This window comes from Primulina eburnea, chromosome 5 (genome assembly GCF_022965805.1).
Source record: "Primulina eburnea isolate SZY01 chromosome 5, ASM2296580v1, whole genome shotgun sequence".
Classification (NCBI taxonomy): Eukaryota; Viridiplantae; Streptophyta; class Magnoliopsida; order Lamiales; family Gesneriaceae; genus Primulina; species Primulina eburnea.
In genome coordinates, this window is record NC_133105.1 from 22,101,441 (window position 1) to 22,123,119 (window position 21,679).

General features: G+C 37.5%; 1 protein-coding gene across 1 annotated transcript; it reads right to left on the minus strand.

Annotated features, from left to right (window-relative positions):
• Positions 1-1,413: 1,413 nt before the first annotated feature.
• LOC140833093 (uncharacterized) lies at positions 1,414-15,632 on the minus strand. Its single transcript, XM_073197527.1, has 3 exons — positions 15,484-15,632; positions 13,148-15,031; positions 1,414-1,703 (listed from the first exon to the last, which is right to left on the minus strand). The coding sequence occupies exon 2, from the start codon at positions 15,018-15,020 to the stop codon at positions 13,329-13,331; it is 1,692 nt and encodes a 563-aa protein (XP_073053628.1). The 5' UTR covers positions 15,021-15,031; positions 15,484-15,632; the 3' UTR covers positions 1,414-1,703; positions 13,148-13,328.
• Positions 15,633-21,679: the final 6,047 nt, after the last annotated feature.

The window sequence follows — 21,679 nt, forward strand, 5'->3', positions numbered from 1 at the left end:
ATTGCCAAATCCCTTAGTTTCAAGTTGAGAATAATGGGATTGTATATCTTTAGGTTGGTATGCGTTTTAACAGTTTTACCATTTGTATTATCCTTTTTAAAGGTAAATTCCCAAATTCAAGCATGTTCCATTGTGGGATTAGACTTGCAACATTGCTTGAATCCTTACAGTACTAATCCTGCATTCTCTTTTGATTCATGCTGCACCACGCTTAATCTAGCAATACAAGCTGGTTATCACTGCTTGTGTTCTTTGTTAAGCCCTTCTGGTTATCCTTCTATGAGCACCACGCTGCCGCTCTCGTTCTCCGGTTGTTACGTGACGATTCCTCCTTTGACTCATTGCAACGGTATGATCACATTTTCAATCTTTTTCCTTTCTGGCAGATGAAATAGTCCTCCGATTACAGATCGAGTCACATTGGATTTGATGTGTTAGTGTGCTCTCCTAAAAAGTCATTTTCTTGCATGTGAATCAATTTCGAGAAAAGCTTTGCATCTTCTTTGTGGCTATTTTGTTAAGAGTGAAAGCCATTCAACTGAACACTACATGTGCATTTTTTTAATTCCTGCGTTATCTCTAAAACGAAAACCTATTATTTTGCTCGAGATGGGCCTGCAATTAAGTTTACCCTTCTTGAAATCTGACTTTGATCACATTGTTTCAGTTTTAGAGCCAACCCCTGTGCAAGCCCCTCCAGCTGCCGCTGCAGTACCAGTGTCGCTAAACCAGCCACCACCAAGTCCAGCGCTTCCGTCACCAGATTTACCAAAGGATGAATTTGTGCCTTTGCCTCCTAAAGTAAATGAATTCCCTCTAATCAATTCAAAATGCAACGATTCTTCCATGGTAGAGACCGAGCCGGTTGCAAACGGCAGTCCTTTTCCCAAGCTGGGAATCCCAGAGTCCCCTGATCATTCATCATCTCACATTGCTACCACCACAATGTCTTGGTCTTCAAGAATCTATTTTGTAGCTGCAGTTTGTGCATGTATAGCATGAGTATGACCTTTATCTCACATAGTGGATCCCGGAATTCTGCTGTGCAACTAGCTTGAAGTTGTCCCGAAGATTCATTAGCCCATAGATATTGTTTTTGTGGGGTATTGAACAAAAATGTTTGACTGCAATCAAGATCTTTTAAAACCATACTACACAAAGTGCTATGCGTTGATTGCTAATCTACTGTGAACATAATTCTAAAAAGTCTTTCGGAATGATATTAATTAGATACATCATTATCTTGAACTAAGTTAACTCAAAACATACATTTACTCTTTCAATGCAAGTAATGGCAAGAAAAGGTGGCCATGGCTACCAGAGGCAAAAGGCGCACAAAAGTGTTGGGATACAGTAGAACATACAAGTAAGGCTTCAAGGTAAGGAGTGTGTTTTATCGAATAAAGTCTCAATAAGACATAATCTTCTAGAATTTAAGTATTTGAAGTAAAATTCGTTACATATAATCAGATATATACTTCAAAACTACTAGACAATAATAACACGAGAATTCTTTAGTTTATAAGTATAAATAAATGGTTACTACATAAACCTCCTTCAGGGTCCAATAAGGTGCATTCAATGGGCTCCTTGAGACTTTAAAGCACGCCGATGCGTGTTTTTTACCTCCAAGGTGAGCGCTTCACTTAAATGCAGCAACTAAGGGGCAAAGTGCTAGACACGGGTGTCAAGGTCCTTTGAGTCTAGGCAGATGCCCCGTGAGTTATCAATAACTATGAATATGCATTTATTTACGGTAGAACTTTAATTTCTGCTGCTAAAACAGTTTCGTGCAAATGTTTTTAAAAAGAGTAGAATAAATTGAATCATAGACAGCTGCATCCTGAATCCGCTTGATAAATATCACCACAGTATAAAGTGGGGAAAAAAAAGATGAACACAAAAGGCGCAGAAGATTTTTGATTGTTAGAGTGGGTGCCCGGCAAGCCAACTTATGGCTTGGGCTTTATTGACTCTAATGTAAAACAATCTTTATTTTAATATTATTTTACGATTTTATTCGATTATGGCATTATATTTTATCTGTATACCCATGCAAGCTGCATAGATAAAGTCCTTTAATATACAAAAGGTACCATGAGGTATGCGACTCAACGTAAGATCATGAAACTCATTAGGAAGTGTACCGTATGTTCTAAACAGGTTCCTAGTCGATTCAGCCGCCTAAAACAAGGATAAAGGTCGCTCGAGCTCGAGACTAGCATATGTGGAGTAAACACCATGTTTCATTGGTAAGGGCATGGAGATGTCCATTCACACAGATGGGTGATCATATGATGATGCACTGAACAACCCTCCCTCGGACTGTCCAAGTGGTTCTCACTTATCGAGTGGAATAGTCCGAAGTTATGGTTGTACACCATTAGTCCTTTGACCCGGGACAATGTAGGGGCTATACGTACTAACATGCACTTTGATCCGTTTACCGACTCCATTGAGGGTCATCAGGTGGCGAGGTTGGGTGTAGTTTCGAAATATGTAGGAGCAAATGCATTGTAGTCGAGGATTCACCGTTCGCCTACGGGTGAAGATATCCTATGTGATCTGATGAGTTAATAGTGCAAGGAGTCTCTGGCCAGAGCAAGAAATGTGCTTTAGGGAAAGGTGTTTTCCTAGTTGCACATACCATGCCACTATTATTACTCAAAGATAAATCACATCGTTATCGAATTCATATGCAACTCTCGATATACCAATGGTTGCAGATTCGATCGGGATATATGTGTTGAAGGGACCGTACTGTACGCCAACCATGACTAAAGGTTCTTGCAGGCACTATCAGTGATACCTAGGGGATCATGGGGCGATGCTACTAGACGCTCTTACCATGATCCGATGGGTGCAATCAGAAATGAGTTCTGACATTCTTGATCAAGGAGTTGATGAAAAGAATGGGGTTAACTAGGGTAAACCCGAATAAGAATAAATGTTATTCTGAATCACATGGAGATGTGAACCCACGGCTAGCTGTATCCCTGAACCATTGAGGGTCACACAAGTATCGGATTCTGTGTTCTCGTTGAGATACTCAAATTTCAAAGAGTTGAAATTTGGCGATATAGTTTGATGTAGATCAAACAGGAAGCATATAAAGGAGTTTATGAGCTGATTCCATAGGATGGAAGAAGTGGAAGTTAGCATGATTGCTACATAAGGAAGGAGAGTGAAACTGCCTGTTTTGTGAAGGAGTTCACTAAAACTGGCAGCTGCCAAATATGGTAACTGCCATATATGGTAAGTTCTAAATTTGGCAAATGAAAATTTTGATCTTCGAAATTTTCGATCTTCATTATATGAACAAGATTTGTATCCTTGGTACATCGGCGCTCTCGGATCGTCGATCAGGATTATAATGAGTTCGGAATCAATTTTTTTTAGTGAATTTGGAATTTACTAATTAAATGTTTGTGCTAGTAGTGGTGACTACTAACATGCACAAATTCTCATATATGTTCTAGAGGAGTCTAGAATTAAATTAACCAATGAGTTAATTTATTAATTAAATAATGGTTATTTAATTTAATTAATATACATGTATATATTTTATATGGTGATATAAAATATGTGTATATAATATTATTATATCATGTATTATTAAAGGTTAATAAATACATTATATATTAATTATATGAGAGTTTAAATATAATGAAATTAATAGAGTCCTTGTGGGAGAGGGACTCCTAATTAAATTAGGAGTTTTACTCTATAAATACACCATTAGGGTTCATTGATTGTCAATGAAATTTTTCACACAAAAGCACATGAAAAATTCCTTCCATTCTCCAATAAAACCACACGGCCACTTCATTGATATTTGGAAGAAGATTTTGGTTAAAAGCATATTTGATTTGCTTAATTATGGATTGTGAATCCATAATAATTGATTAAGAATCAATTAACAAAATCTCCCCATATTTTGATGGAGAACTCACGGCCAAACTTTAATGGGGTTGGAAAAGTTTTTGGCCAAGTGATTTTCTTCCACCACCGCGCCGACGACGCAACACCATCATCGGATTTTGGAAATTCGGAGGCTACAGTCTCAACGCACAAATCGTTTGTGATTTCTAGTGCAATCCAAGCGAGGAACAGAGTTTCTGATCGTGGACCTAATTAGGCGATCAAAGGAGAAGAGCCGTTCGTAGGGATTTACAAGAAGGGCTATATCCGCCTAAATATCGGAATAGTTTGGAGTCCAGCGTTAAGAACGCAAAGGTATAATTCTAAACACCCTATGGATGTTTTGAACACACGACGCCCAAGAACAAAATTTTAAACTTCCGCTGCGTCTTGGGTGCGAGAATACGATGTCCCAACAGTGGTATCAGAACCAGGTTATTCTCAATCGTGTGTTTTAATTAAATTGTGTTGAAATTATTATTTCTAACCGCGTAAGAATTTTTATGAAAAACGCCCCTAAAAATTATTTTTGAAAAATCTGTTTTTGAAAAAAAAAAGGAAATAAAAAAAAAATATTTTTTTGGGTCTGCCCGGAACTGTTCCGGGCAGACGCGTGCGCACAGCGCGCGCGTAGGCGCTGCACGGTGTGCGCGCGGCGCCCGCAAGGCAGGCGCAGGCGAGCGCGCACGGCGTGCGCGCCCTTGCGCGCGGCCAAAGCACAGCGCGCCCGCCAGCGCCCGATCGGATCGGGCAGCGGGCAGGCGGGCGGGTGCCCGGGAATTCTCGGGTACCGTGCTGGGTCGTGGGCTTGAATTGTTCGAGCCCGGGGCGGTTTTTCTGATTTTTTAAAAGTTGGGGTTAAATTGATATTTTATGAAAATACGGACGATTTTACCCCTACAATAATTTTTATAAAATCAATTTCTTACAAAATAAATAATTGAAATATGATTTTAATTATTTATGGTAAAAGGTGTTTTACAAGAACTTTAATTATTTGAAATTAAATAAATGTGTTTATTTAATTTGATAATTATTGCGGTTAGTAATAATTTACGAGATACACGATTTATTGATAATATGTGATATTATCGGATTCTATATAATATATGATATTATATGTTAAAAGGATGATCGAGAGCTATGACCAATTTGCTAGGTGCATGTTAGGTTTTTACATGTTGTAATTTTTGATTATTTGATAATTGAAAGTGGACCTGGTTTATGGTCCGTTCCCACCCCCTAAATTTGTATCCCAATGGGCCATGGATATTTAATGTAAATATTAGAATTAGTGGGAGATCAAGATTTGAAGACGGTGGGCCCGAGATCCTCGAAAGGAGTTTTGAAGATCGAAGACATGTAAATTTTGGAAGCTTATGTAATAGTTGCATTTGCATCCCTGCATTTCCCTAGGCTATGGACATGGATCCGTATGTGGCTCGTACAGATCAATTAGCTCTCGGTTATCGATCATCCTTTATTATTATTTATGATGTATGTGATATATTATAAATAATCAGTATGTGCGTTGTTATATAATGACAAGAGTTGCATGAATCCGGCAATAATACAAACAATCATGGCACGAGTTTTAAAACTATTGATGAGACAAATTTTTAAAATTAAAATCCCTCATTTTGGATGAGATCCAAAATTTAAATCAAGCCCATCAAAAGGATAATTAAAAGAAAGTTTAATAATTCCTTGCCTTCCATCAACGGTGGTTGCATGATGAACGCTACCCGCGATCAGTGTCTGGCTCATATTATTGGGGAGGCCTGGACGCCGGAAAGCTGTGACTTCCACTGACATATTTGATGTGAACTACGTGGAACTCCCATGACTTCGGCTCATATTATTGGGGGATCTCATGGCGACCGTCCATTAAGGTTCAACATTGATGGGCCGGGCTCGACACGTGAAGAGAAAGGGGATCATATTATTGGACCCTCCTCAAACGTGAGGCAAAATTACGTAAGGGTTGCAAGGAGTTGCAATTGGGCTCTACCTTTTGGAAGTTGTGATTGGCTGATATTATTCGGGATCATAATTTCGCAATTGGACCTTGCGTACTCACTAAGGAAATTAGATTTCCCGTTTGTCATCAGAGGGTGGTGAAAATGTCAAAATAGTGGGAGGCAATTCGTAAAAACAAAAGTCCATATTTTACGTCTTGCAAAATATTTTAAAATAGTCGGTAACGTTTATTCTGTTTCCATATCAGTATATTTATGATTTCATCGCGTAATTCATATCTGTTATTAAAACAAGATAACCGAACACTAATTTTCAAGATTGGCTAAGAAAATTGTTCTAAATTGGGAGAAAATAGCATACACACTAATGTCAGTCTTGCTGAACTGACAAACCATGCAAGATGGTGGGACCATAGTATGCAAGCTAAAGTGTAATATACTAGCTTCTATGTCAAATGAACTGTAGAGACAGTTTGAGGAAATATTGAATGCTGCTGACATTCGAATAACACATGCAAGAGTTGCATGGTGCATGAAACTCGCATAATGATGCACACTAATTTCAAGGAGCTCATGACCACACGTATGCAAGATGGGGCTCTTGCCCATGAGCATGGTGTAAGTATGATTGGGCCTATTGAGAAGGTGGTGGGCCTTGGAATTTGACAAAGCCCGATAAGTCAGAACATGTTTGCTTCACTTCAAGAAGCCTGGACATAAGAAATTATCTGGGCCAGAAATGTTTTGGCAATGATAAGTGAATGTCCAAGTAAACACGATTTCAACAACAACCAAAATAAAACAAGATAGTCTAAACCAAGCACATTCGTGACACGTTAGGCTAGGACATATTTCCCAAAGAAGGATCCACAAGCTAGTGGGAGAGGACATGTTTGACTCGTCAGACATAAACTCTCTAAGAGACATGTGAGTCCTGTCTGAAAGGAAAAATGACCGAGGCCCATTTCCTAGGGAAAGTGGAACGTGCACATGATCTATTGGATTTGATTCATACAGATGTGTGTGGCCCGCTAAGTGTTAGCACAAGATTTGGCCATTCCTACTTCGTTACCTTTACTGATGACCATTCGAGGTTTGGGTATGTGTATTTGATGAAATACAAGTCTGAAGCCTTTGAAAAGTTCAAAGAATACAGATCAGGAGTAGAGAAACAATTAGGAAAGAGTATTAAAACACTACGATTAGATCGAGGTGGAGAATACTTGAGTACTGAGTTTCAAAACTACCTTAACGAGAATAGGATTCTCTCACAGTGGACTCCGCCTGCCACACTCCAGTTGAGTGGTGTGTCAAAACGTCGTAATCGGACATTGATGGACATGATCCGATCTATGATGGGATTCACTGAGTTGCCGCCATCCCTTAAGGGATATGCGCTTGAAACAGCGGCAAGGTTGTTGAATCAGGTCCATACAAAGGCAGTGAATAAAACTTCATATGAGATATGGATGGGAAATATTCTTTCTTAATAATATGGGGATGCCCTGCTTAAGTGAAGCAGGCAGTGGGAGACAAATTGGATAGTAGAGCCAATTTGTGCTACTTTGTGGAATATCCAAAGAACTCTGTTGGATATTACTTCTATTTATCCTAGTGAAACAAAGTGGTTTGTTTCAAGGAATGCCACCTTCTTAGAGAAGGAGTTTCTATTAGATAGAAAATGCATGATGATAGAACTCGATCAGATTCGAGAACCACCCGTGACACAAATAGCATAATCCACACCCCAACAGCCAATAAAAGAAACATAAGCTCTTAGAAGATCCGAAAGGATCTAAAGGCCGCCTAATAGGTTGAGCCTGCTTTTTGAAGAGGGCCAAGGTGCGCCCATTCCTGGATGTGATCCAAGAAATTTCAAGGAAGCATTGTCTGATGCCGATTCATCTAAATGACTTGAAGTCATGTAGTTCTATATGGAATCCATGTATTCGAACCAAGTATGATCCTTAGTAGATCCACCTAAGGGAATTGTTCCCATAGGATGCAAATGGATTTACAAAAGGAAACTTGGAGCGGATGGGAAGGTGGTGACCTTCAAAACTAGATTGGTAGCAAAAGGATATACTCAAAGACAAAGTGTTGACTTTGAGCAAACCTTTTCTCCAGTCGCGATATTCAAGTCCATTAGGATACTGCTAGGCATAGCAGCATGGTATGACTATGAAATATGGCAGATGGATGTGAAGACAGCATTCCTTAATGGGGATATTAAGGAAGAGATATACATGTCTCAACATGAAGGATTCACATCAGTAGGAAGTGAGCATAAAGTATGCAAACTTCAGAGATCCATTTATGGACTCAAACAGGCATCAAGGAGCTGGAACCTCAGATTTTACAACACTATCAAAGAGTTTGATTTTGCCAAAAATCCTGAGGAACCTTGTGTATACAAAAAGGTTAGTGGGAGTGCAGTGACATTCCTAGTACTTTATGTTGATGACATACTACTCATTGGGAATGATGTATGGATGTTGCAGTCAACTAAAGTATGGTTAGCTGGTAAGTTCTCCATGAAGGATATGGGTGAAGGATCATATGTATTAGGAATACAGATCTATAGGGATAGATCAAAGAGGATGCTAGGGCTCACCCAAATCCATATATATTGATACCATACTAAGGAGATTCTCTATGGAGGAGTCCATGAGAGGAAATCTCTCAATGTCTCATGGTGTGGATCTATCCAAGTCTATGTGCCCTCAGACTGATGAAGAGATAGAAACCATGAGCCGCATTCTATATGCGTCTGCCATAAGCAGTATTATGTATGGTATGATATCTACTCGACCTGATATTGCATATGCACTGAGTGTTGCAAGCCGATATAAGTCGATTCTCGGTCTATTCTTAAGTACTTGAGAAGAACTAAGAATCTGTTCTTGGTATACGGGAGTGGAGAACTAAAATTGGAAGGCTACACTGATTCTAGCTTCCAATCAGATGTGGATGATTAGAAATCGACCTCTGGATTTGTATTCAAGCTCAATGGTGGTGCTGTCTCTTAGAAGAGTTCCAAGCAAGATACCACAACGGATTCAACCACTGAGGCCGAATATATAGCTGCATCTGCTGCAGCAAAGGAGGATGTTTGGATGAGGAATTTCATCCAAGAGTTGGGTGTCATTTCTAAAACAGGTGATCCAGTCCCGGTATACTGTGACAACACCGGTGCCGTAGCGCAAGCGAAGGAACCGAGGTCTCATCAGCGATCCAAACATATACTGAGGAAGTTCCACATAATCCGAGAGATTGTGGGAAGAGGAGACATTTCGGTAGAGAGAGTCGCCTCCGCAGATAACGTTACCGATCCACTGACGTAGACCCTGCCAGGACCATTGTTTGAGAAGCATCGCGAAGCAATGAGTCTAAGATCTATGGGTAGTTGGCTATAGGGCAAGTGGGAGATTGTTAGAGTGGGTGCCCGGCAAGCCAACTTATGGCTTGGGCTTTATTGACTCTAATGTAAAACAATCTTTATTTTAATATTATTTTACGATTTTATTCGATTATGGCATTATACTTTATCTGTATACCCATGCAAGCTGCATAGATAAAGTCCTTTAATATACAAAAGGTACCATGAGGTCTGCGACTCAACGTAAGATCATGAAACTCATTAGGAAGTGTACCGTATGTTCTAAACAGGTTCCTAGTCGATTCAGCCGCCTAAAACAAGGATAAAGGTCGCTCGAGCTCGAGACTAGCATCTGTGGAGTAAACACCATGTTTCATTGGTAAGGGCATGGAGATGTCCATTCACACAGATGGGTGATCATATGATGATGCACTGAACAACCCTCCCTCGGACTGTCCAAGTGGTTCTCACTTATCGAGTGGAATAGTCTGAAGTTAGGGTCGTACACCATTAGTCCTTTGACCCGGGACAATGTAGGGGCTATACGTACTAGCATGCACTTTGATCCGTTTACCGACTCCATTGAGGGTCATCAGGTGGCGAGGTTGGGTGTAGTTTCGAAATACGTAGGAGCAAATGCATTGTAGTCGAGAATTCACCGTTCGCCTACGGGTGAAGATATCCTATGTGATCTGATGGGTTAATAGTGCAAGGAGTCTCTGGCCAGAACAAGAAATGTGCTTTAGAGAAAGGTGTTTTCCTAGTTGCACATGCCATGCCACTATTGTTACTCAAAGATAAATCACATCGTTATCGAATTCATATGCAACTCTCGATATACCAATGGTTGCAGATTCGATCGGGATATATGTGTTGAAGGGACCGTACTGTACGCCAACCATGACTAAAGGTTCTTGCAGGCACTATCAGTGATACCTAGGGGATCATGGGGCGATGCTACTAGACGCTCTTACCATGATCCGATGGGTGCAATCAGAAATGAGTTCTGACATTCTTGATCAAGGAGTTGATGAAAAGAATGGGGTTAACTAGGGTAAATCCGAATAAAAATAAATGTTATTCTGAATCACATGGAGATGTGAACCCACGGCTAGCTGTATCCCTGAACCATTGAGGGTCACACAAGTATCGGATTCTGTGTTCCCGTTGAGATACTCAAATTTCAAGGAGTTGAAATTTGGCGATATAGTTTGATGGAGATCAAACAGGAAGCTTATAAAGGAGTTTATGAGCTGATTCCATAGGATGGAAGAAGTGGAAGTTAGCATGATTGCTACATAAGGAAGGAGAGTGGAACTGCCTGTTTTGTGAAGGAGTTCACTAAAACTGGCAGCTGCCAAATATGGTAACTGCCATATATGGTAAGTTCTAAATTTGGCAAATGAAAATTTTGATCTTCGAAATTTTCGATCTTCATTATATGAACAAGATTTGTATCCTTGGTACATCGGCGCTCTCGGATCGTCGATCAGGATTATAATGAGTTCGGAATCAATTTTTTTTAGTGAATTTGGAATTTACTAATTAAATGTTTGTGCTAGTAGTGGTGACTACTAACATGCACAAATTCTCATATATGTTCTAGAGGAGTCTAGAATTAAATTAACCAATGAGTTAATTTATTAATTAAATAATGGTTATTTAATTTAATTAATATACATGTATATATTTTATATGGTGATATAAAATATGTGTATATAATATTATTATATCATGTATTATTAAAGGTTAATAAATACATTATATATTAATTATATGAGAGTTTAAATATAATGAAATTAATAGAGTCCTTGTGGGAGAGGGACTCCTAATTAGATTAGGAGTTTTACTCTATAAATACACCATTAGGGTTCATTGATTGTCAATGAAATTTTTCACACAAAAGCACATGAAAAATTCCTTCCATTCTCCAATAAAACCACACGGCCACTTCATTGATATTTGGAAGAAGATTTTGGTTAAAAGCATATTTGATTTGCTTAATTATGGATTGTGAATCCATAATAATTGATTAAGAATCAATTAACAAAATCTCCCCATATTTTGATGGAGAACTCACGGCCAAACTTTAATGGGGTTGGAAAAGTTTTTGGCCAAGTGATTTTCTTCCACCACCGCGCCGACGACTCAACACCATCATCGGATTTTGGAAATTCGGAGGCTACAGTCTCAACGCACAAATCGTTTGTGATTTCTAGTGCAATCCAAGCGAGGAACAGAGTTTCTGATCGTTGACCTAATTAGGCGATCAAAGGAGAAGAGCCGTTCGTAGGGATTTATAAGAAGGGCTATACCCGCCTAAATATTGGAATAGTTTGGAGTCCAGCGTTAAGAACGCAAAGGTATAATTCTAAACACCCTATGGATGTTTTGAACACACGACGCCCAAGAACAAAATTTTAAACTTCCGCTGCGTCTTGGGTGCGAGAATACGATGTCCCAACACTGATGTCATATGTCCCCAATTTCACAAGCAAATCTGAAATATGTCCTTTACTTTTGTATTCAAATAAAAAGAAAAAGGGCACGTTTGCAGACAGTGTGGCATCAGATTCTCATTTCTTCATTTAAGTAAAATGGAAATGGTTGTTTTGATCATATGTAGTATCTTCAGGTGGTGGAGCTAGAAATATGAAAAAGAAAAGGGGCCACAGCTAATGTTTTTTTCCCCTTAAAATCACATATAGAAACCGAATTCCATCTCTATTTTTTGTGTAACAGAGGAAAAAATTATGTTCAGAAAAAAATTAAAAGGAAAAGGGCAAAAGGGCAAAAACCAATACCAATCCCATCTCCCTTGCGCACCTGTTTCTCCTAATCAAGAATCTTAATCTCACACCATTTGGCCCTCTTCAACACCGTAATCACTTGACGATAGTTTGTCACAAGTTTAACACACATCATGAAATACAAGACGACCTACAAACTTGAGACAAGGTTTAAGGTACCTGATTCTGGAGAACTACAGGTTCTTTAATGTAACCAAGAGATGCCTAGGGGAAATATGTCGTTCATCAAATTTAACACTACCATGATTACTGTTTATAGAATATCACAAAAGCAAACACATGCATGCAGGGAAAGGGCTATCTGGAAGCGCTATGGAAGTCATACCTCCTCGAAGAACAACGCAGTTCAGAAATATTTTCAATAGCTCAAAATCTTAAAAATTTCATTTTACGATCAGAATCTTCACTTAAATTACGTTTGCATCTCATTTCCACACTCTTACCTACTTTCTATTTATAATTTAATGTTTTATCACCCAAAAAAATTTCTAATATTATCAATAATAACCAAACAGATTATTACAGAGACTAGGTATATCCGACAAAAAATATCAGTTCAGATAACAAAACATATATTACATTCTCCAATTCAATGTTTGAATTTATACCCACCAAATATTTTACAAAAATATTGGAATATAAGCTAGCATACCTTAAATTTCATATAGAATTCTATTAGAAACTTTAATTGGTTTTAATTGTAGCTTTCTCAATTTTTAATATTTTTTTGGTATATAGAATAAGATTTTTATGCTGTAACTTACGTCATCATGGTTCATCGAAATTATCCCTCGTTCTCTCTCTCTCTAGCCATGTTCATCACGTAAAAGCCTCTTGTGAGTGTCGTGATCAATAGATATCATTATTATGAAAAAATTTAAAGCAAAGTAAATGTTGGCATCTAAACAATATCAAAACATAAAACAGAGCAGCCAAGATGAAGTATTCCCAAGAATCAATGCCATGTCAGAATCAACAAAACTAAGCTTCATCACAAAATGATGGACAATTTCTCATGTGGGAAAGAAAGGTTGTGACGTTAGAAAGAACTCACATACCATTTCTTGCTTCATCAAATCAGATTATGTTCAATTCTCTTGTTCTCAACCAAATAGGCTGCTCTTGAGAGTTGAGAGACGGTCCTATTTCACAATCCGTCTCTTCGATTCATCCATTTAGCACGTATTGAATCATCATTGTTAATGCTACTCACTGGAACTGGCCGATAGATTCGGTACCTTAATTATTTAATGTCAGAGAGGACTGGTCTTGCTGCCTGGCACTTAACATTAATTTTTCAATCCGATGTTTCTCTCTATGCATACCCCCCTTCTCAAGTTTTTCAACCAACTTCTTATAAGTACAGTCCATGGGGACAAATCCCTTAATCACTAATTCCTCAAAAAAGGAACAAGCATGATCAAGTTTCTCGCTACGACACAGCTGACTGACCAAAAGAGTGTAAGTTCCGAGATCGATGCTAACATCATTCCTAAACATGTGGCTCAACAAAAAAGTAAGCACCTTCATTCTTTTCAGTTTGCAGCACATTTTTAGTAATGGAGCATAAGTATTAAGATCAGGCTTAATATGATTTTCTTCCATTTTCTGAAGTAAAGTCAGAGCCTTCTCTTCTTGCAAGTATTTCGCAGCAGTAGTAATTGCTATGTTGTATGAATACGCATCTGGAACAACTCCCTGTTCTGACATATTCGCGAACACATCGTCAGAATCTTTTAACCTCCCTGTGGCGCTTAGAGCATTAATAAAGACGCCATAAAAAGCGGCATCGGGAGAACAATTGTTCTGCTTCATCTTTTCATAAATCTCGAAAGCTTTATTTGTTTCCTTTGCCTTTGCCAAAGCTTTTATTATAATCGTGTAAGTCACAACACTAGGAGATAATCCATCTTTCCGCATTTGTTCCAAAGTAGCATCGACATTACGAAAATCTTTTTCAATACAGTAGGTTGCAATGAAGTGCGTGTACGTAATCAAATCAGGAGCAAATCCAAAGGCTTTCATCTCATTCATGGTATTTTTAGCTTTGGCTATCTGTCCAGATTTGCACCAACCATGAATTAACACATTGTAAGTCTGTAAATTTGGAGGAATGAGTTCCCTAAAGTCCAAAAGCAAGCCCTCCGCATGCTCAACACTTCCTTCTTTCACCAACGCATCCATCAATAAATTCATGGACATTACATCTCGTTTGACTCCAAATAATTCCATTTTCCTGAATGCTTCTACAGCATCCTCATACTTACCAGCTTTAGCCAGACGTCTCATGACTTTAGACATAGTATCCAATGTGACATATGCTCCCAAACTTTTCATTTCTTCCACCAATTCCCACATAAGGTCAAATTTCTTCACTTTACCCAAATTGTCTACCATCAAGTTATACAGTTCAGGCGAATGAACAATTCCATTTTGTAAAGCAGACCACTTAAAAAATCCTAGAGCTGCCATCCACTCATAGCTAAATCTCTTCAATGTGTGCTTGATCAAGCACTGGGATAAATCAACATCAAAGTCATTTAACGCTTTCACAACCATATCGGGGGATTTAAACTGATTCTTTAGAAGCTTACTTATTTTTTCAAAATCATTTTCGAAAAAACCATTTTCGACGCTTTTCACATCAACTTCCTGCTTGTCAATCTTGTGATTCTCTATCCAATACGATATTGAAGGAGGCACAAAGTCATCATCCTCTTGATTTCTAGTAGCTGTGACATTACCAGGAACTCTGACCCAATGAGGAAGCTCAGGTGTTTCATTAGTGTCAGATTTACCTTTAGCCGTAAGTGGTTCGAGCACAAAGTTAATACCTATATCAACATTAGTATAATATCTTCCACAACATTTGAAATACATCCGAGTCCCGAGTTGCCAAAAAGAATAGAAATGCTTCAACTTCGATTGCATTATCAGCAATCCTGATATCAAATAAACACGATAAAATAATTAAAAGGCGTAAAAAAGGATATTAGGCATCTAAAAAGTAAGGAAGACAACATTTTTAACAATCCCGGTGAGGAAAAGACAAAAAACTTAGAAATCACAATATTTCCAGAGGAAGTTAAATGAACCTTAGAAGGAAACTGAAGAATTCAAGAAAATATAATCTTTTTCTTTCTATAAAAAAAAGAGAGAGAGAGAGAGAACAAATGGGCAAGCCTGAAATCAGTCCATTATCATTTTATCATAAGTTTCATGGAATCTGTGAAGTTTACATGAAGGAAAAGTAACAGAAGAGTGAAAAAGGTGGAGATTAGCGGACTTTCACAGAATCAAGCTTATTCAAACAAAACTGTCGAGGCTTGATTAAACAATTCGTCGAAACTTGAAGAGGAGAAGACTTACACGCATAAATTCATGTAAAATTTACCTGAAAAAGAAGCAGTGTTTGGATTTGGGGAAATCTTAATTTACAATTTGAGGGAATAAGAAGGCCGTTAGCCAAGCGCGCTTGCCCTCGGGGGCTATATAGTGTTTTACACGGCCTTTATGTTCGGACCAGATATCTGCAATCCATGATTTTCCACACTATTTTACCAAAGAGAGAGCGAGTCATATGTGACATCTGTGAGACTGATTAACTATATCAATATTCACAATAAAAAGTAATATTCTTAGTATAAAAAATAATACTTTTTTATGGATGACCCATATAATAGATCCGTCTCACAAATACAACTCGTGAGACCGTGTAGAACTCGTAAATTGGACTGCGTATAAGCAATTCATAATTCTAGTATTTTAAATTAAATTGACTTCATTGCATGATTATTTAAATGCTTTTCTTTGAAGTTAATTATTTTAGTCAGCAGTTTAATTTTTATTCTTTCAGTTATTTAGTGAGACCAGACTGGAGTTGGAGTTTAGAGATTAAATTTAAGATTCGAGAAATATTTCCAGAAGTTAATTTAGCTAGCAAGTAAGTTCATTTAAGTTAAAAAGGATGTTTTGAGGATTTAATTTAATTACTTGAGGTGATTAAGAAATAAGTTCATTTAAGTTCCAATAATTAAGGGTTAATTTACTAAATTAATTAGGGATTAGTGACGCTTTTTAAGGATTATAAATTTACTAGTTAGATAACATTTTTCCCTTCCCATTTAATTGTTAAATTTCGGCCACTCCTTTTTGTTATCAAATAATTCATTTGCCAACTCATCATTTGACCAATTCTTTGTCATCTTTTAGCATGCTAACCTTTTCTATTGGTAATCAACTTTAATTAATTAATGTTAAAACATTATCCTAGTCTAGATGAGCATGTAGAATCGGTCATTGCACCACCATAATCCCTCCAAGTAGAATTGATAGCAAACCACAATTCAAAATTCAAAAAAAATAGAGACTTGGTCTGGATTCTTTCCCTATATTTTGCACCCATCTCCCTCACTCCCCTAACCATCATATTCCCCTCCCTTAGTCACGAAATTCAGAGTGTTTTTGAGAGAGGAAAACCGTGGGACTCATAGCTAAGCGAAGGGAGAAAAATCGAGTAGAAGAGGAAAGGAAAGAAGCGCTCCATCTCCTCCGTGCCGCGTCGTCGTCGTTTCGTTCGTTTTCTTTCGAAACGAAACCAGGCATGTTTAGATTTCTTTCAAACCTCAATCAAGTCCTATTATCAAATATTTTTCATTCCATGATCATCACTGCTATGTTAAAACCGAAATATACAGTAAATTTCAGAAACTTGCACATGCAGAATTTTCGATATTTCAAGATGCACTTCACGGTTTTTGCTTGTTTTTGTATATTCAGGTTATGGTTCGATTCCAGGCTCCCAAGGCGACGTCTAGACATGTCCTAGCATGGATTAGGATCACTTTAGTCCATATTTCAGTCACCCTGCTTGCTGGAATTCGAAATTTACAGCAACTTTCCATCGGTACAAGTTTGGGTCTCAAAGTTTCGGTCTTCGTTGTCAAGGAGAAAGGATCTGATCCTGGCTGCCCCAAGGGCCTATAGCCATGGTTAGATCCCTTCCCTAGAAATTCTAAGACGTGAATAAGTCGCCCTTTTGGTGGCTTGGTCCATGGCTCATCGGTTTTTAATCAAAACATCAAAACAGCCCCCTATACCCTTCGGCCCCTTCCATTTTCAGCACATGTATTTTGAGTTGGTTGGGTTAGTGTGGATCTTGGTTGGCCTATGGCCCTTAGCCACGGTTCATACCATGCTCCTAGATGTCTAGATCGTGCCATGGTCAATCAATGGCCACTGGAACGAGTCGAGACAGCAAGCGAAGCACAACACCACACGCGCACCCATGAGGGCCCTCGGTAAGAGTGTTTGGTTGGTTGCTGGAATGATTCGAGTTGTGGCTGGCCTAGGGCCCTTAGTCATGGTTCAAATCATTCATTGGGATGTTGATAAGAGTCTCTGGTCGGTGGTTCACGCTCCCAATGGCCAAAAGTCTCGAAAACAACACAAGATACGCGATTGTACAGCTGCTGGAAATTTACAGCAAGTTGCTGTGTCGGTTCAGAGGCTCGTTCGAGTTCTCGGTCGGCTTTTAGCCTATGGCCTTGGACTGGACAGTGCCCCTTTGAGTTGGAAGGTCAGGTTTTCGACCGTTCGTGATTCGGATCATTTTTGAGATCGTACGAGAATTTACGGTGCGATGTGCCAAATTGACTCTCGAAAGAGCATTTCTTGTTTTGGCCTCCATTTTACCTAGATTTCGACCCTCATCATTTTAGGAGCATTAGTTCATAATTTTAAGCGTATTTTAATCATGACTATACGTCGGTTAAGTGTTGGTTCGGGTTGGTTCGGAGTCATGATTAAATACGAAGTCGGTAGACGTAATTGTCGCATTTTCAAACTTAATGGCTTAGTTTGGTCAAGAAAAATCTATTGCATATTTTTCACGACGCATTTAGGTCGCAGCGAGCCTGGGAACGATCCAATCCAGTTGGTAAAATGATACAGGATATTTAATTCACTCATTTAATTTATTACGTGCATAAAATAGAAAATACTTATTTTTGAGATTTATGCGATATTGCTTGTGTTCAATTCACTATGATGGGAGCATTATTTTATACAGTCGCCAGTGACTGATCAGTTCAGTTTGGTACCACCCGGTCGCCAGTGACCGGCCAGCTCAGTTCAGTTTTACACTCCCCGGTAGCCAGTTACCGATCAGTTCAGCTTAGTGCAGGGGCCACAGGCGTAGACCATAATCTCAACAGAAAATTTTACCAATTATTTCAGTACAGGGCTCCAAGGAGCAAATATTTTTACTGTGATTTTCAGTTCAGTTATGCACGTATTATAATTGCTCAGTAAGATTATTTTCAGTATGCCTCATGACATGATATTTTATCCCATGCATATTTTACTTCAGATTTTACTCGTTACCTGCGATATATGCATGCTGAGTCTTTAGGCTCACTAGATTTGATTGTTGTAGGTACTGATGAGGCCAGGGCCGAGGGCGGGGACCAGTGAGCCAGCTTGGGTCGGCAGTAGTGGCACCCGAGGACCTCAGTGCAGCAGATGTTATTTTATTCCGCAAACAATTTTTATCAGTCGTTGGATATTTTTAAATTGTTATTGTTGGCAAACTTTATTTTCTTCCGCTGCTATATTTTAAACATTGAACTCGATTTATCAGTTGATTTTATGAATGAGGCCATTTAAGTTCTTTTAAAAAGAATTTTTTTTTAATTTCCGCAAATTTTCAAGTAAGGAGTTTTAGGGCCTTCACAGTTGGTATCAGAGCCTATGTTCTTGTAAAGGGTTACACTACTACTGACCACGAGAAGCTCACGAAGCCACGTCTTCGGTCTGTAAGTTTTACGTTTCAGCATTTTATTTAAAGCACGAATTATTTTGACAGCATGCTTCCATGAAATAGTTTACAATCAGATCTTTTCAGTATTTCAGTATTAATTTAAATAAATTATGGAATTATGCATGTTGGGTACGTTTGGAATTGGACATGTCTAAGAATTCGAATATTGGGCTTTAGTAGAGGTTGAAAATGATTTGACTATATTAATTTTTAGTTCAGTATTGTTGATGTCCTCTTTATGGGTTATAAGTTAATCTTGAAATTATGAATGTTGTTGAGACTTGTAGAATTTCTAAGAAATTATTAATGGTTCTTAGTTGCTAGTCGAGTAAAGTTTTTAGGATTTCATATAAGCAATAGCGATTCGAAGACTACGACAATCTTTAGGATTATAAATGTACAATTTGAGGATTTTAATTATCTATGGAATTGTAAGATTAATTATGAGAATTTATTTAGGATGCATGATCTACCTAGTTAGATTTAAGGATGGAATTGCATGATTGAGAATTTTAGAGACCTAATTATAATAACTAATAATTTGAGGACCTAAGTGCAAAACAAAAAAATTCTAATGGACTATTTTTGAATTTACCAAATTTTGGGATTTAATTTTGAGTTCGAGAATTTAAAAGTTTAATGAGGTAAAGATGGAAAATTTTATGGGGACAATGATGCAAATTTCGAAGAATTGTAGGTCCAAAATGTAAATTTGGGGAACAGTAAGGGCCAGATTGCAAGTTTCAAAATTTTAAGGATGTAATTGCGAACTTTGGAGGAACACTTGGGATTTTAAGTATTTATAGAAATGTAAGATGTGTTATGGGAATTAATTTTGAGTTTAATAAACTTAAGGCTATTGAACTTTATGATACGAGAAATCTATAAAATGAAATTGGGAATACTGAGGACTCATGAGTAATTGTGGAATTTTCGAGATTTAGGAAAAAAAATTTGATATTCGAGGAAAGTGAGAATTAATTTTACAATTTTAAGAAATTTGAGAACTTATTTAGTAGTAAGTGAGAATTGAACGGTTTAAATGGTAAGAATTTTCGGTTATTTAGGCTCGAAAGAAATATAGAATATTTAGATATTTGGATTATAATGTTATAATGAATGGTAACCAAGGACATTGTAGGATGAATCAATCTTAGGCGTGAAATTTAAGCGTTAGTGAAATCATGTTGTGGCAAATTAAGGATTTAAAGTGATGACGATTTAAGGTAAATTTGATCGGCTAGTTAAGTTACAAGGATAAACATGGAGTTAGTAAATTTTTGGGAACATAAGTTTGATGTGTCACAAGTTTTAGTCATGATCTTAACATGTTAAGATTATACCTTGTGAGAATTTAAAATTTTTAGGAAAGTTGGGTACGATGATGGTTAGTTTAATTGGTAGACGCACGTAAGAGGTGAGGTGGACACCTTGTCTTGAGAAATTTGGGAAGTCATTAACGAACTTGGGACTAAACGGATATGCGTATTGGAATTATTTTATTCAAAGCTATTTGGATTAGGTAAGTTTGAATTTCAAATTTATGGGATATTTGTTCATACAGAAATTTTGAGTGAAATAAAAACAAAAGGGAATTAGTTGTGTTCAATATAAGTTATCAATTGATGGATATTAAGATTTTTTTTATCAAGTAAGGAATGTAAAAGCTTGATATGGGGATTCTAGAATTTCATGGTTTATAAGTAAAATTGATTTATTAAAGTTAGTCTAATGCTACCATGGGCTAACTTATTAAGTTTATATGCTAGAATTAAGTAAGCATTAAGGATACATAAGAATGCGACACTTGTTCCAATGAGGAAGTTCAGAGTCCTAGGCCTCAACTAGATTGTAATTGGGAAGAGGATAGTTTGAGCAGATAATTGATGCTAGAAGTGTTATTATTAAGGTAGAAGGTCGATGTTGTATAATTGAGTTTTATGGATTAACGTTATTCGAGGTTTATGGTAAGCAATTTAATTAGGATTGAAGAGACGTAAGGACAGCTTAATATTTATATTATCAGAGTAGTGCATCGGAAGCGTGGATTATTAGGATTCTAGAACTAAGGGTCTAAACTTTTTGTTTATCAAGGATAAGCGAATTTCGAGGACGAAATTTCTTTTGAGGGGGGAAGGATTGTAGAACCCGTAAATTGGACTGTGTATAAGCCATGCATAATTCTAGTATTTTAAATTAAACTTGACTTCATTGCATGATTATTTAAATGCTTTTCTTTGAAGTTAATTATTTTAGTCAGCAGTTTAATTTTTATTCTTTCAGTTATTTCAGTGAGACCAGACTGGAGTTGGAGTTTAGAGATAAAATTTAAGATTCGAGAAATATTTCAGAAGTTAATTTAGCTAGCAAGTAAGTTCATTTAAGTTAAAAAGGATGTTTTGAGGATTTAATTTAATTACTTGAGGTGATTAAGAAATAAGTTCATTTAAGTTCCAATAATTAAGGGTTAATTCACTAAATTAATTAGGGATTAGTGAGGCTTTTAAGGATTATAAATTTACTAGCTAGATAACATTTTTCCCTTCCCTTTTAATTGTTAAATTTCGGCCACTCCTTTTTGTTGATCAAATAATTCATTTGCCAACTCATCATTTGACCAATTCTTTGTCATCTTTTAGCATGCTAACCTTTTCTATTGGTAATCAACTTTAATTAATTAATGTTAGAACATTATCCTAGTCTAGATGAGCATGTAGAATCGGTCATTGCACCACCATAATCCCTCCAAGTAGAATTGATAGCCAAACCA

Coding starts and splice junctions, on each gene's coding strand:
- LOC140833093 (XM_073197527.1), bottom strand. CDS start 15,020: ATGCAATCGAAGTTGAAGCATTTCTATTCTTTTTGGCAACTCGGGACT.